Below are 15,336 nucleotides of genomic sequence, written 5' to 3' on the forward strand. Positions count from 1 at the left end.
CGGCCGCAGCCGCCTCCCGCCGCAGCGCCGGGCCGCCGCCGAGCGCGGCGCGGGCCCGTAGCCGGCGGCCGGGGCTCGTATCCCGCTATGGCGGCGCCGGGCGGCCCCGGCGTGGGTTGAGGGCGGCGCCGCCGACCGAGCGGCCCCGCTCCCCGGCGAGGCTCCGCCGTCTCTCGGAGCCCGGCCGTGCGAGGCGGACCGCTCGGCGCCCCGAGCCCGGCGGGGTGCCGCCGCCGGGCGCCCGGCAGCGGTTAGAGCCGCCGGCGGAGCCTCCGGTCGCCGCCGAGGGGCTTCGAGCGCGGGCGGCGGGCGCCGTCGGCACGAAGCGGCTGCGGCCGCGACCGAGCGGAGCCGGGGCCCGCCCCCGGGCAGCCGGCGTCGGGCCCCCCGCGGCCGCTCCCGCACCGAGCGCGGGCGGCGCCGCTCCCGTCAGCCCGCCGCGGCCTCTGGCGTGGGCTCGCCGCCGGGTTGGCGCGGCGCACGGCCCCCGGCTCGCGGCCGACCGCCAGTCGCGGAGCTCGGGGGCTTTCGCCCGCGCGCGGACGAGATACGAGAGCCCTCGGCCGCCAGGCGCCGCGTGCCTCCGTCTGCACGCGCGGTCCAGATGCCGGGCCTTGCCGCCGGGCCGTCCCGGAGCCGGCTGCCGACCGCCGCTCGTCTGCCCTGCGAGTCTGCCGGCCGGGCCGACGCTGCTGCGCTCCGCGCGGTGCCAGCCGCGTGCGGCACCATGCCCCGTGCCGCGGGGCAGGCACGCCCCGTCTCCCGGCGCCGTCTTCTGCTGTTCCTGCCGCACGCCGGTGAGCGCTAGTCCGTGCGCCGCTGCCACAGAGGTGCGGAGAGGGCACAGCTGAGACTCCCGCCCGCGCTGCGGTGAGGCAGGCGCTCCCGCTGGCTGCGAGCATGCGAAAGACCCCCGAGCACGGCTGTGGGAGAGCCTGCTCCGTCCACCCCTGCTGCAGGGGCCTGCGCCAGGTGCTGGCTGGAGCCTCCGCTGCCTTTGTAGACTCTCAGGTCAGTCCTCTGATACTCGGTGTTGCCGGTTTATTTGCCTAGAAGCAAGCAGAGGTACAGAGGGGTCTGGTACCCTCCACCCGCTTCAGGTGGATATGCAGATATGACGAAGCATTGTTTTCAGTAAGTATTATGGGATGATATATAGTACAGTATCTGTTTGGGCTTAAGTCTGCGTGCTTATATGTTGTCTGTCACTGCTGTACTTAGGATGTGAGTGCATGCCCTTTGAAGCTTGCTGATCCTTCCTCTCCCTCACCCCCCCCCCCCCCCCCCCGCCCACTCCCCCCGCGTCCACAGCAGGAGTTGTGGTTGTGTTTGCACTGACTTCCACTCCTGTGGTGGTCCCTGGCCCTTTCAGGGTGATGTTACAGTATAGGCTGAAAATTGTGATAGGGCTTTAACTGTAGCATCACACGTGCAGAAGAACATTGTAACACCTCTAGCTCACAGTTTCATATTTGAGTGGGTACGGCGAAGTAAATAGCCCAAACCTTCCCCGGGAATTTAAGGATACTGAAGACACACGCCTGCGCTGTACCAGGTTATTGCAAGACTTGTTTTGCAGGGCGCTTCATCAAAAAGAGGAGGACTAGGAGGGGGAATTAAGTCCAGGTAGGCCACTCCCAGTTCAGAGATGGAATAAGCGTGACTGACTTTTTGAAAGCTTCCGTTGAAGGAGATCTTAGTCTCTTTTTGCTGATCTATTCTAATGTTTCACAGTTTGCATCTTGCAGTAGTTCACGTTTATCTAACTTTGCAGCAAATAGAGGCCATTTCATATCATTCTGGTCATCGTTCTGCTGATTTCTGGGTGAATATTTTGTTTTTTGAATTTGCAATTTATATGAGAGAGCAAACTCATGTCCAAGTTTTTACCATATTTCCAGTACTGTAGCAGCACAGACAGTGCCCCATGAGGTCCTCTTCTCCTGCTAATAGCTCCTTTAGCATGTTTCTCTTGGAGGAGACAGTCTCCACGAGCAGTGCACAGTGTCCTAAGCTGTTGCTCTTTGCATGCATCAAAAAGCACATCTTTCATAGTGCTGGCACCTGTAGGAAAGCACAGCAAGTTTCTGACCAGAGATATACAAAGTGACCTTAGGCAGCCAACTGTTTTTATACAGATTACTGAATAGCATGAAAAGTGACATCTCAAGTCTACCTGGCATCTCTAAAACCTTCCCTGGTTTGCTTTTCCTGGACAGTGTGAAAAATCTCACCATCCCTTAGCTCAGGGGAGAAGTCTGGAAGAAAAAAAAGTAGTACTTTATAAAGGTTAAATATAGAGATGGCCACTTGAGGAAAAAGTCAGCCCATCCCACCTCCTTTCTCCTCTTCTGTAGTAATGGCATGGTAAAGAAAAGTGGGGGGAAGTACCATCTTTTGAGGTAGCATTGGCTGCTGGAGATGGTGGAGAGGAACAAAATGGTCCCGGATGGTGTGGGATGAACAGCTGAAGTCCTGCAGCACCGGAAAAAGTGTTACTGATAAGAAATCTTAACACTGCTAAGTGGGTTAACGGCTTAAAATCAATGGCAACGCCTGTATGTGCAGGTCTTGATTATTGCTTTATTCCTGCTCATGGCCGGTACTGTTTATTACTTATGCGAAAGCATAGACCTTTTTCATCTGTCACTTAGGCTCAGTGGAATGACAGTGTTTTCCTCGTCTCATGCCTCAGTATTCGTGGCATTTCTCATTGCCTGGAAGCAACCTACCTAACCAGCAGAGATATGCGTATGTCTTAGAATATTAAGTAAAAATTTTAAGGGCTTTTATTGGTGGTAGAGACCACGTCCTGTAATCTTGTATTGTTAAACAGACCTCTTCGTAAGACGTATCAAGGGTGGCACGGAAGTTTAATTTCAGAAAAATCTGTTTCTGCAGTGGTGACTCCTCAGTAATAAACCAAATCAAATTGATGTGGCGGTATGTTCAGCGTTTTTGCTGTATAGAAGAGTTGAGCAAGTTGTATATGCAAATGACAAATGATTTGTAAAATAGAAGATCACTGGCACTCAGAGTAATAAAGTGCCCTTAGGCTGCTTCAGTCACCACCCACAGCTTGCACTGGCTGAAAGAATATGGTGCATCTGCCTCACTCTGGAAAGTAGAAAAATGTCGTGCTGCAAGCTTTCTTACAGCGCTCAGCTATTGCACTCGTTAAATTCAGTCTGTGTGTGTTCATACCAAAGATGTTGTAACACAGAAACTGCTGTTAAAGAAAACTGCATGTGCTGGGAAGCCAGTGCTCTTGGAGTGGATTCTTACCTCCTGAGCATTTAAACGTGGCACTTGAGAACATGCATATGCAGATCTAACAAAACACCATTAATTTAGTGGTTAGAAGACTGTGGGGAAATGACTGTAACTTGGGCAGAGAGTGCTCTAGTAGAATAAGCAGGAAAGATCATGTACCTTCTTCATTTGGTCCTTGGACTCAAATATTGTTACTCAAATATCATCAAACATTTAGTTTGTGTAGAGTGGCAAAAAAAAAAAAGCCTCCAAGTGTATGTGTGAGACATACTCACTGCTATGATTTGCTGGCTGTTTGTTTTGTCAGTGAAAAGCAGAATTTCCTGTGTAATAGTTCTGGCTTTGCTGCCATGTTGTGAGTGGTACAGATGAAATTTCTTGCTCGTTGATTCTAGAGCAGCAAAAGCAAGAAAGTGATCGTTTTGGTTCTTCCCTTGTCCAGTAAAGCAGTATGCAGAGATTAGAAAAGCAACTCTGGTAATCTTTTAGAGCCAAAGGCAGTGGTTTGAGCTGGTGTCCACCAAACAAGACACTGTTGTTTCTTGCCACCTTGTGTAGCTCAAAAAGAGAGAACCCGGGTGTGAAATCCTACAGTGTCTTCGGATAATAGTGTCTTTGAAACAAGTCATTGGGTTAGAAGATGGGGAGGACCATGCTTTATGCTATCATGGGCTGGGTGAAGTGTTTCATTTATAAGTATTTTCTGCATCACAGGTGTTTACCCCAAATTTGCTTTGTGTTTTTTCTATACCATTTAGAGTGAGGACTCTGTGTCTTGAGTGTCTTGACACCTACTGATGGGACAACACAGCTGAATGACAAGGGCAATAGAGAGTGTTTTGGTAGATCTGCAGGGAAGTTGTCCCACTTGATACATGATCAAGCCCATTCTCAGTAGCAACCCTGTTACCTATTTGCATGGGGAAAAAAAAAACAAAACACTTGGAAAATGTTCGAAACTGCTGCCCTTTAACGTAGAGTACCTGTAGTCAGGGGCTGTCACAATCTGAGCAGGCACTGGAAGTTTTACAAAGTAGGTACTTTTGCAGTCTCAGGTAAAAACTTGTGTGGCCTGAATGGCTAACATCTATTTAGATTTTTACTGAGGAAGTTCTGTTCTATTGGAGGATGCTAAGGGGGAAAACAGAGGCATGACTCCCGGGCACCTCCCTCAGGGAGTTAAACCGGATTAACTCCTCTGCTCATTGCACTTTCTGTTTACTGCATCTGCTGTAGTGGCTCAGAGCTGTTTTTACAGGTCTGCTTTAAGTTCATCAGTGAAATGATCTGGACTTAAGAAACGCCAGCTTAAACCAATCCTGCCAAAAGAGACTGTAACATGAAACTATATCCAGGTTCTCTGGTCTTAACTGTGGAAGTATACACTCTGTAGCTCTGTAAAATGCTGACTGATGTGAGTAATCAGTCATCCTTAAAAGACTTTACCAGCTTAATTTTGCATCTATAGAAATACTGTGTGTGTAACTTGCTATCAGTAGTAGACTCCCTATGAGTACAAATTAAGAAGCTTGTTCTGGTTACAGATGATGTCTGTTTTAGGGAAATGAGAAGGAGGTTTATTTTTTTTTCTAGATTCAGACCAATTGAGAAGGAGATTTATTTTTTTCTAGATTCAGACCAATTTCACAGTACACATCAAAATCTGGCCAAGTAGCTCCTTCCATCCCTCCCAGCTGGACAAGCCAGGCTCCCGTCAGGCTGCTGGTACTGTGGAGCAGCCCAGCCCTGACATGACACTGAAGCAACTAGTTTTCTCAGGAGTGCCAGACCCTGCCACGAAATATCACTGTGGAGACTTTGCTGTATTTCCCAAGCTTGTTTTTGAGTTCATGGATTAGCTTCTCATTATACTATGAAGGACTGAGGACGCCAGAAGTGAAAATGGCTTTGTGGCTTGATAGAACAGACACACTAAATTAATCTATGATTCAGGAGTAGCGCTAGGAGCTTGCAGAGTTTCACAGGAGTTGTGGAGTGAGAGGGCTGAAACAAAAATGATTCAGTGCATACTGCATCAACTTTTGGGATCCTTCATATCCCAAAAACTTCAGAGCTCTCATCAGATCCAAGCAACTGCTGTTGGAAAAGCTCTGTGAGGCTTGTCTGTGCTACCTTGCTTGGGCTCAGTCTGCTCACAAAATAGGCCCTTAATGGCTAAAGTCACCACCTCCTCCAGTTATGTTAAGGAATAATGGTGAGAAGTAATTTTGATGTTAACATTTTATGGCTAAATTTGAAGAATAATAATTTCCAGAAAATATATAAAGTTCAAAATGTTTTCTGTAAGTTGCGAGGTGTCTCAGCTACATAAATGCAATCATTTTCATCAGCTTTGTTGGAGGCAGCCTTGAAGAAGGGCTTTAGAAACCTACAAAGTCTGTGAAGTTTAGTTTTCAAGTTACACTACATTGGCAAAAGGTTTTTCAGTACTTTATATACTGCCCTAGGTTTTAAAGAAGAGTGTTCGAAGAGGTTAGAGTACGTGTGACAAGGGAGACCTTGAGCAACACAGGTGTTACTGGCAGGAAAGCCCGGAGACAGTATTATGAATTTTTTGGATTTTTTTTTTAGCATCATCTGTTGGAGGGCAGAGCATTAGTAAAGAATATGTCAATTGTTATTCCTTAAATGTTATAACATCTCTTCAGTTTATATGTAATGTGACAAACTCAGTTTTTACTTACAAAAGATTCTGAAATGTGATCATCAAAAGCAGAGTCCTTGGATAAACCCTTAAATATGTGGACATGTCTGTGTTCACTCTCATCTTTGATGCATTTGGAAAAAGTTAGGGTGCTTCCAGTGCAAGAAATCTGCTGGGCTGGAGCAGTTTAGATTTCCTGAGTATTACAGCATGAGAGAAGCTTATTTTGACAACTTGATTTGTAGGCTATTGAGCATTTGTCTTCAGTGCACTGTGAGGTAGATACTTGTCATGAGATCTTCTGTTTAATATAAAAGAAAAGAACGTAGAAAGTGTGGTCATATAACTTCATTGCATTCTAAATAGGTGGTTCTACACAGCCCCCTGAAGTGGGCAAAACAGTAAAGACTTTGACTAGCAAAATAAGAAATAATAAGGGATAAATGGTCTTGGATGTCAGAGCAGTATCTGTAATGTTCAGCCCTGTAGCTCGTATAACCCATCTCTTAATTATTGCAAGGTAAAGCAATTATTGATAAACGTAAAGCAAATTACTGCCTTTTTTTTTTTTACCTCTTCATTTGTACTTCATTTTTATCCTGTTTTTGTTGCTTGAGTTTTGCTGATAATGCTTTTTTGGCAATTACATTTTTTATAGGAAAATCACTGTCAGAGAGTCAGCAGGACTGGGTCAGGTTTTGTCATGTTTTCTTGACCAGTGCCTGTTTCAAGACCAAGCACTGCAGTTTGCTTAAACAATGTGTTGTGGCATCTTTTTTTTGTTGAGCTACAGGATCGTGTTTCAGACCTCAGTTATGTTCAGAACAGAGTTTCCGGGAAGAAAAAAAATAAAAATAAAAACCTTCTCAAAATGTGACAGGTTTTCTTTCTGTTCAATTTCTTTGTTTTACCTAGCTGTAGCAGTCATCTTCCTGTATAGGCTGTTAACATGCATACAGATATATCAGTTTTAAAGGTATTGCATAAGACTCAAGGGTTATGTAAAGCTGATGTTGTTTGAGCCATTTGAACCCAGGACTATATAAACAGAAGATGGTATTTTCGTGCCAGTTTCTGTAACATAAATTGTACTTGCATATTCAACATTCTACTGATGTCCTCACAGGTCAAGCTGACCGAGTCCTGTTACTGAGGCTACAGAAGCGATAATGTTTTGTTTCAAGCTGACAAACCTGGGACTTACAGAATAGTGATTCCTAAGAGGTCATGCAAAGACTTACCCTTTAATTAGGCCCCAGCAAAATCTGAGTTGTCAAGGTACAAGATCATCTTTATTCATTGTAACTTAATTTTGAAATGTAGGACTAGTGCAGCTTTTTTGAAGAAGAAGAAAAAAAAAGTCTGGAAGTTCATCCACCTGTAAACAGTTTGTTCTTAAAAGGATCCTGAGAGATGCTGCAAGAATGCACCAAGAAGGAAGCGTGTGGGAGCTGATATTTGTATGTAGTTTACTTTCGGGAGCCATAATTGGAAGCAAGCAGGTTCCGTAGTCTGTTCCCAATGAGGAGGGGAATGTGCTGTTTACGATGCTGAATGACTCGAGAGTCTTCTACAGAAACAGTGAGGTGTGTTGTTCTCTCTGTGGTCCGGATGAGGCATCTGTTAGATTCTTAGCAGTGTGCAAACTGTTCTGACTGTGGTCCACGTGCCTGGAGTCTGAGGTATGTCCAGACCTCCATGTGGAAGAAGAGCAGCCTTTCATCTCGTTGCTGAGTCCAGAGGAAACTTCAGGTGGAGGTGCCCTTCCCTTTGGCTGTTATCCTGTGCTTAGGTGTCTTGGTTAGGTTAAGAATGTACCAACTCTTGCAGCGTAGCTCGTTGCTGTCTTCCCTTTTACTGTTCTCTCCTGCTCCGACTCTTTTTTTTTTTTTTTTAGTCCCCGCAAGACTAGAGCAGCATGTGCACTTCATGTGACAGTCATTTTTGAAGGCAAGGGTTTAGTGTATGGAAATTTTGTAGGAAAAGAATTCTGAAATTGCCATCAGTTTCGGGTTTGATCTAGTTGCTTAGGTAGCACATTAAATAACCTGGAAAATGGTCAGCTTAGAGACAGATTAGAGACACTTTCTGTGCATTACCATCCTACTTCAGTGTTTGCTTCCTGGAGCTTTCTAATCCTACAGTGCTGCTGCTGGGTAGATAGTAACCATTTCTGCCATACTTGGAAAGGGCTTTCTTCAGTCTGTGTTGGAGCTCCAGAATGTTTAATTCCACTTGCTATTTTATTAACAGCAGCATATTTCTGATCTGCCTTTAGACAAAGCAGTTATAACCATCTGTTAAAAACACAGCTGTCTTGGTAAGATACTGAAGGTTACAGGTTTAAGACTTGAATTAATTTCTTATATTTCTCCTTCAGATTCCTCTTAAGTCAAATAGATACCCTTTGCCACCTAAAATCAGGTAGTCCTGTCCTAAATACCTCCTGGGAGCATTGTCCAGGTGTCCAAATAGGAGTACATGAGGATGTTCTGTTTCAAATTCTGTCTCCTGAGAAAAGTTTCGTTCTTTTCTTTCTTTGTTTCAGTGTTCCTGTCTGAGGACAGTGGTAGTGACAGACATCCCTTCAGTAAATTCAGTCCTCTGACAAAAAGTGCCAGGAAGTGTTCGCTGCTATCAGTTGCTGTGTCAGGAAAAATTGAGGCTTCAGTCATTAGAGACCACAGGGCTACATCCTTAGAGAAGAGCCTGGAAAATGGACACTAGCATGGGGTCCCCCAGTTCTGTTCCACAATGTTTGGAGCTAAAAAAAAAAAAAAAAAGGAATCTGCACGGTTTACTTTTGTATCTCGCTGGAATAATTTTTTGATGTTGTTTCTGACTGTACAGAATAAGAATTATCTTTTGACAGCTGAATGGGTAGGAGCAAAGCCCTGGTGTCTTGCAGCCCCAGGCTTCTTGTTCTGTAACAGCAGTTCAACATAAATTTCTTCTAATATCTTTTTAAAAAGAACTTTTGTCTGTATGAGGTTGGAAGCCCAGATGTGATAGCTGGGGTTTGTAGCTCCTCTTAACTTTAATAAAATGCAAGTGCTGGCAACTCAGATAGTTGCGTACAATTGAATGTATGTTTTGTACATTCAATACCGCTCTATTAACCTCAGTGGCAGACACGGCTGCTTTCCCTGGTGCTTGAGTTACACCGGCTCTGTTTGACACAGGCCTGTGTCTATAGACTATAGACTAGTCTATATGTCTATAGACTGCCGTCCCCTGAGAGGGGATGGCGCAGCAATGCCAGGTCACTGTCAGTCTCTGCAGCATACGTGTTCCGCATGGCAATGGGGAAGGAGGAGACAGGGATGTGGACTGCACTGCAGCACACTGCAGCACTGCCAGAACAAAGGCTTGTGAGAAAACACGACTTGCTGCTGTGTGCCAACCGCAGTTCAGAGGCAAGGCTTTAAGACTGTATCTGCATTACGAATATTTCCTTACAGAACTGCCAGCCATTTTCCCAGAGGCTTTGCAATTAACAGAATGAGTAAATTATTAATAAGGCACTAATAATAAATAATAATGTTTTCAGCTGGGCAAGAGAAGACCATAGTGAGCTTACCTCTAAAATGAGGTTAGAAGTGGGGTGCCAGCCATACTCCTGTGTTCCTGGCTCTTGAGCAACCAGGGTGGGATCACAGAATCACAGAGTGGTTGAGGTTGGACAGGACCTCTGGAGGTCATCTGGTCCAAGCCCCCTGCTCAAGCAGAGCCACAAAGATGCTGAATTACAATTTGTTGGAGCTGGCCAGAGGAGAGCTGAGTTCGTGTCTGCTGCCAAGCCACAACATCCTTTTAGGGAATGAGGGATGAGTTTAAGCCAGTTTCTGAGATGTGCCTTAATGGTTTGCAGTGTGATCTCTGGTGCAGTACAGCAAAGAGATTCAGATTTCTGTTATTCTCTAGTAAGAGTTGTGCCTTGCAGGATGTAGTATGCTGGATGTTTTATTTATTTGTTTGTTTGTTTGTTTTGACTATGAAGTTCAACAAGGCCAAGTGCCGGGTCCTGCATCTGGGGCACAACAACCCCAAGCAGCGCTACAGGCTGGGAGATGAGTGGTTGGAAAGCTGCCTGGCAGAGAAGGACCTGGGAATACTGGTTGATAGGCAGCTGAATATGAGCCAGCAGTGTGCTCAGGTGGCCAAGAAAGGGAGTCAGTCAGGCAAGGAATGAGTACCTTCTTAATGGCTCCTTGTTCTAAGCACAGAAGGAAGCAAAGCAGTCTTTTTCCTCTAGGCACCATTACTGAATGATTTCAGGAGGCAAGCCAAGATGAATTCAGTACTCCAGTGAAAGCAGGGTGATTGTCTGTAAAACTGAGAGTATTTCAATACAAGTCTACTGAAACACTGTCCGAACGATTGTATTTGCTCAGGGTTTACGTGTGTTTTCAAAGAAGTTGCATTACCCCAATCTTTTATTGTATGGATGCAGCTAGAATCACAAGGAAAGGGACCTGTCTTCTCCCCATTTTTTGTATTTTTCCTTCTATTACTTTTAAGGAGGTTCTCTAGAATTGCAGTAAAAGGGCAGCCACAGGAAATTAAAGAGGTAGGATGCTGCAGGGCAAGTGTCCCTGTGCATTGTCAAGCGAAGCAAATCTCCTTCATGATGTTCAGAACTGTTGCTTGTGACTCTCTGCATTAGGCTGCCAAAAAGTAAGCTTTCTTTCCATGGAAATACCCTCATTTCTGCCTTTCTTCAACCTAGATAATCAGTTCAGGATGTCAATACTGGAGCGCCTCGAGCAGATGGAGAGGAGAATGGCTGAAATGACAGGCTCCCAGCAGCACAAACAAGGAGTAGGAGGCGGGAGCAATGGGAGCGGGAATGGAGGAACACAGGTGCAGGTACAGACGCTGCTGTGTAGTCACAGCAGCTTTATTCTTTCCTACCAGCATTTGTATTTGATGGGGGTTGGAAAGGATTATAGCTTTTCTTAAGCAACAGGTCTTCTTTATGGGCATCTTTAACAGTAGGTGACTTTAACTTGCATTTGCCACTGTCTCAGTACTTCTGAAAGTGAAAGGTTGCCTGCTTAGGGCAGGTTGCAACTCCCATCAGTGGTTAAAGTGGGTTGTGTGTGGTGTTTCAGTGCGTTTCTGGGACTGGGACCTTGGGCAGCTGCTTTGAGAGCCGCGTGGTGGTGGTGTGCGAGAAGATGATGAGTCGCGCTTGCTGGGCAAAGTCCAAACACTTGATCCATTCAAAGACTTTCCGTGGAATGACACTGCTCCACCTAGCTGCCGCCCAGGGCTATGCTACACTGATCCAGACCCTCATCAAATGGCGGTAAGACCTAGCCTGTTGGACTCTTGGGTGTCAATACAGACATGGAAGAAGCATATGTAAGCTCTGCTTGCTACAGGTTTCTAGTTGCCCTTTACAAACTGCACCTTTTGTCCCTTAAAAACAACCAAGTCCCTGAACTTGTTCTTGTCCCCTGTATCTTGAGAGAGATGAGATCCAGTCACTGGATGTATCATGCTCTTAAAGTCTCTGTTGGGGGCACCGTCTGTAGTATATGTGTGTCACGGACATGTGTGTGGCCATTTTTGTGGTATGGTGCACTGAGTGAAGCTACAGATTTAGGAAATGGTTCTAACTTGTCTACAGAGCATCATTTGTTTTGTTTCCTCTCTAGCACCAAACATGCAGACAGCATTGATCTGGAGCTGGAAGTTGACCCTTTGAATGTGGATCATTTCTCCTGTACTCCTCTGGTAAGCAGCAGAAACTGAAACTTCAGAGGGCCCTCAGACTCTCCCAGGAGTACTTCCTGATGTGTTATTTTCCTGATGCATTTTACACTCTGAGAAGTAGATGTTTCCTTGCTGTGTAAATGTTAAGACATGGTACTGTTAGCTTTCTAGCATTTTGTTGAGAGAGACCAAACAGAAAAATCTTTGTAATTGAGTAATGTGAGGACAGACAGGTGGTTCTGGTCTGTGTTTTATCAAATATCTAGTCTCTGCTGTCGTTCTGGGGAAAGGCCTTTACATGCCTTCTTTCAAGTTTTCCTCTTTGACTGTAGAGCTTGTAAAGACATCACAATAGTATGGTCATTGGAATCTAGACTGAGAGCTCAAGCAAAAAGCCAAAGCAGGTGGAACCAGAAGTGCCAGGTTACAACAGCAGAGTGTTTGATTTTATTGTTCCCAGCTTTTACTCCTGACTGAATGTTTCTGATCTCAGAGATTCCTTTCTGTTTGAAGCTGGTCGGTCTCTGCAGTGGTTCCAGTGGGTATGACAGCTAAAAAACAATACATGAATTACTAAATGAGAAACTGTCAGCTTCATTTGGCAGATAGAGGTTTCTCCCTCAAAGGAGTGAGCATCTAGTCCTCTGTAATGGCCTTTTGTTCATATAGGACATTTATAAAAGCCCGTTGGTGGTGTTCAAACATGGCATGGTTTTGCCAGTCAATTTTCTGTGAGCTGAGGATACAACTCCACTGCATTAACAAAAAGAGAAAGAGAAGGCAGGTCTACCAATATTCAATGGGTCACTTGTTTTTTTTACAAAACATGTACAATGGGTCACTTGTTTGTGGTTTTTTTTTTTTTTTTTCCAGATGTGGGCATGTGCCCTGGGCCACACGGATGCAGCTGTTGTGCTGTATAAGTGGGACCGCCGAGCCATCTCTATTCCTGATTCCCTTGGGAGACTGCCACTGGCAATTGCCCGGTCTCGGGGCCATGTAAAGTTGGCAGAGTGCTTGGAGCAGCTACAGCGTGATGAGCAACCTCAGCTTGGGCAAAACCCCAGAATTCAGTGCCCCTCAAGCACAGACTCCAGCACAGAAAGCTGGGTGTCCCAGTGGCACAGTGAACTTATTGCCTCTCAAGAGCCTCAGAAGGGAGTCACTGTGATTTCTAGTACAAACACAGGTAAGACAACCCTGATGGCATGCACTGCTTTGATGAGATGTGACACGTAAAATCATGGAGCAAAGACCTCACCTGGGTGGCAAATGCTACCTGTAGCCCTGCTGGCCATGCTTAACTGCTTTTTTTTGTGGGCTCTCTGTAATGTGCTCTATACTCTTGCATAAGTATTGGGAAAAGAACCAGGAATGTCTGCTTTAGAAAGATGTGCGTATCTGAAGAACAACTGAGGTAATATCCTCCCTGGGTGACAGTTACTTCTTTGCATGTACTTGACACCCATACATTTGTGTGTCCTAGAGCATGGCATGAATTTCCACCTGCTGCTCTGCAGCAGAAGCTGTTGTAGTTCCTACAGCAACCACATTGCATACTTCGTTTTGACCATTGATCTGTTTGTTTCCAGAGCTGAGACGACCAAGATCAGAACCTTCCAGTTACTACAGTAGTGAGACTCAGAAAGATTACCCTGCACCCAAAAAGCATAAGCTGAGCCCTGAATATTTTCAAGCCCGGCAAGAGAAGCTGCTTTCCACTGCACTGAGTCTGGAACAGCCAAGTGTCAGAAAGCAGAACTCCAGCTCCAAGCAATCCGCCACTGAGACAATCAGCCCCAGTGAAGGGATAAGGGACTATGGCCGGGAGCTCTCCCAGCACATCCCAGAAGTTGCTGGGTACCGGGGCTCTGGCAGCCAAGCAGGCATCAAATGGAACCCAAAAGACATTTATATTGGTGTGTCTGCGGTGCAGGTGACAGGGAGCCAGAAGGGGACTGCTCTGGGGAAGGACACTGTAGCCCATCGGCTACGCCAGCGAGAGCAGATGAACGTGCTAATGATGGCTGACAGGGAAATGGCGGATGCAGAACTCTTGTCTTATAGGGACAATGTAGGGGATGAGGACTGTTTACCCCACATGGATGACTTGCAGGTAAACGTAATGATAGCACCAAGATCGTCTAGCCTGAGACATCTCCCTGTCAGTCTCTTCTGCTCAGCCACATGTCTTGGCTGTGGAGAAGAGCATAACTGTGAGAAATTTTTGTGGAAGCTTTTAGCTCTGTCAAGGCTAAGGGAAGGCCTGTAGGGGTGACATCTTGGTGGGGGTCTGTTATAGACTGCCTAATCAGGATGAAGAGATGGATGAGGCATTCTATGAGCAGCTCTCAGAAGTTGCATGATCACCAGCACTCATTCTCATGGGAGACTTCAACTTCCCTGATGTATGCTGGAAATATAACACTGCAGAGAGGAAGCAGTCCAGGAGGTTTGTAGAGTGTGTGGAAGACAGCTTCCTGACGCAGCTGGTACGAGAGCCTACCAGGGGAGCTGCCCCACCAGACCTGCTCTTCACTAACAGAGAAGGACTGGTGGGAGTTGTGAAGGTTGGGGACTATCTTGGGTAGAGAGACCGTGAAATTGTAGAGTTCTCTATTCTTGGCAATGTCAGAAGGGTAACTAGCAAAACTGCTGTCTTGAACTTCCGGAGTGCAGACTTTGACCTGTTCAGGACACTTGTTGCAGGGGTCCTTTGGGAGTCACTCCTGAAAGGCAAAGGGTTCCAGGAAGCCTGGATGCTCCTCGAGATGGAAATTTTAAAGGCACAGGAGCAGGCTGTTCCTGAGTCCCATGAGGCAAGCCAGAGCGGGAGAAGACCAGCGTGGATGAACCGGGAACTTTTGTTGAGACTCTGGGAGAAAAAGAGTATGTCCTGTGGAAGAAGGGACAGGCTACTTGGGGAGACTACAAAGAAGTTGCTAAGATATGCAGGGAGGAAGTTAGAAAGGCAAAAGCCCAGCCTGAACTCGGATTGGCCACTGCAGTAAAAGAGAACAAGAAATCCTTTTACAAATATATTAACGGTAAGAGAAGAACCAAGGAGAATTTCCGTCCTTTACTTAATGCAGCAGGGAACTCGCTGCAGGTTGGACTCGATGATCTTGAGGTCTCTTCCAACCTAGAAATCTGTGATACTGTGATAGAAATCTGTGAATGTGATCACTGAGGATAACGAAAAGGCTGAGGTTCTCAACACCTTCTTTGCATCAGTCTTTAATAGATGGATCAGTTATCCTCAGGGTACTTTATGCCCTGACCTGGAAGCCCCCTGTGATTCAGATAGATAATCACCCCCCTGTGATTCAGGAAAAGAAAGTTAGAGACCTGCTCCTCCATCTGGAATGTCACAAGTCCATGGGACCAGACAGGCTCCACCCTAGGGTGCTGAGGGAGCTGGCGGAGGTGATTGCCAAGCCGCTTTCCACCATCTATCAGCGTTTCTGGTTATCTGGAGAGGTCCCAGAGGATTGGAGGCTTGCTGATGTGACTCCCGTCTGTAAGAAGGGCTGTAAGGAGGATCCGGGGAACTACAGGCCTGTCAGCCTGACCTCTGAAAATTAGCCTCTTTGTTTCACCTGCAGATTACCATCACAGGGTTCAACTGTGCTCAGGGCTAGCTTGAAGGAAGCAAGGTGCTGGTGAGCAGCTGAAAT

The 15,336-nt window shown here is 46.3% G+C and overlaps 1 protein-coding gene across 13 annotated transcripts in view; it reads left to right on the plus strand.

Moving 5' to 3' along the window:
* The window catches only part of CAMTA1 (calmodulin binding transcription activator 1), a 375,482-nt gene that overhangs the window by 334,992 nt on the left and 25,154 nt on the right, over window positions 1-15,336 (plus strand). For 12 of the 13 annotated variants that reach the window (XM_080563929.1, XM_080563940.1, XM_080563939.1 and 9 more), the window contains 5 exons: window positions 10,668-10,807; window positions 11,053-11,249; window positions 11,602-11,680; window positions 12,533-12,848; window positions 13,252-13,775. In XM_080563929.1, coding sequence (XP_080420055.1) covers window positions 10,668-10,807; window positions 11,053-11,249; window positions 11,602-11,680; window positions 12,533-12,848; window positions 13,252-13,775 — 1,256 coding nt within the window. Of the gene's footprint in view, window positions 1-998; window positions 1,135-10,667; window positions 10,808-11,052; window positions 11,250-11,601; window positions 11,681-12,532; window positions 12,849-13,251; window positions 13,776-15,336 lie in introns of those variants that run through there. The other variant, XM_080563933.1, reaches the window with a different exon arrangement.

The sequence above is a fragment of the Anser brachyrhynchus genome (genome assembly GCF_964034855.1).
Source record: "Anser brachyrhynchus genome assembly, chromosome: 21".
NCBI lineage: Eukaryota > Metazoa > Chordata > Aves > Anseriformes > Anatidae > Anser > Anser brachyrhynchus.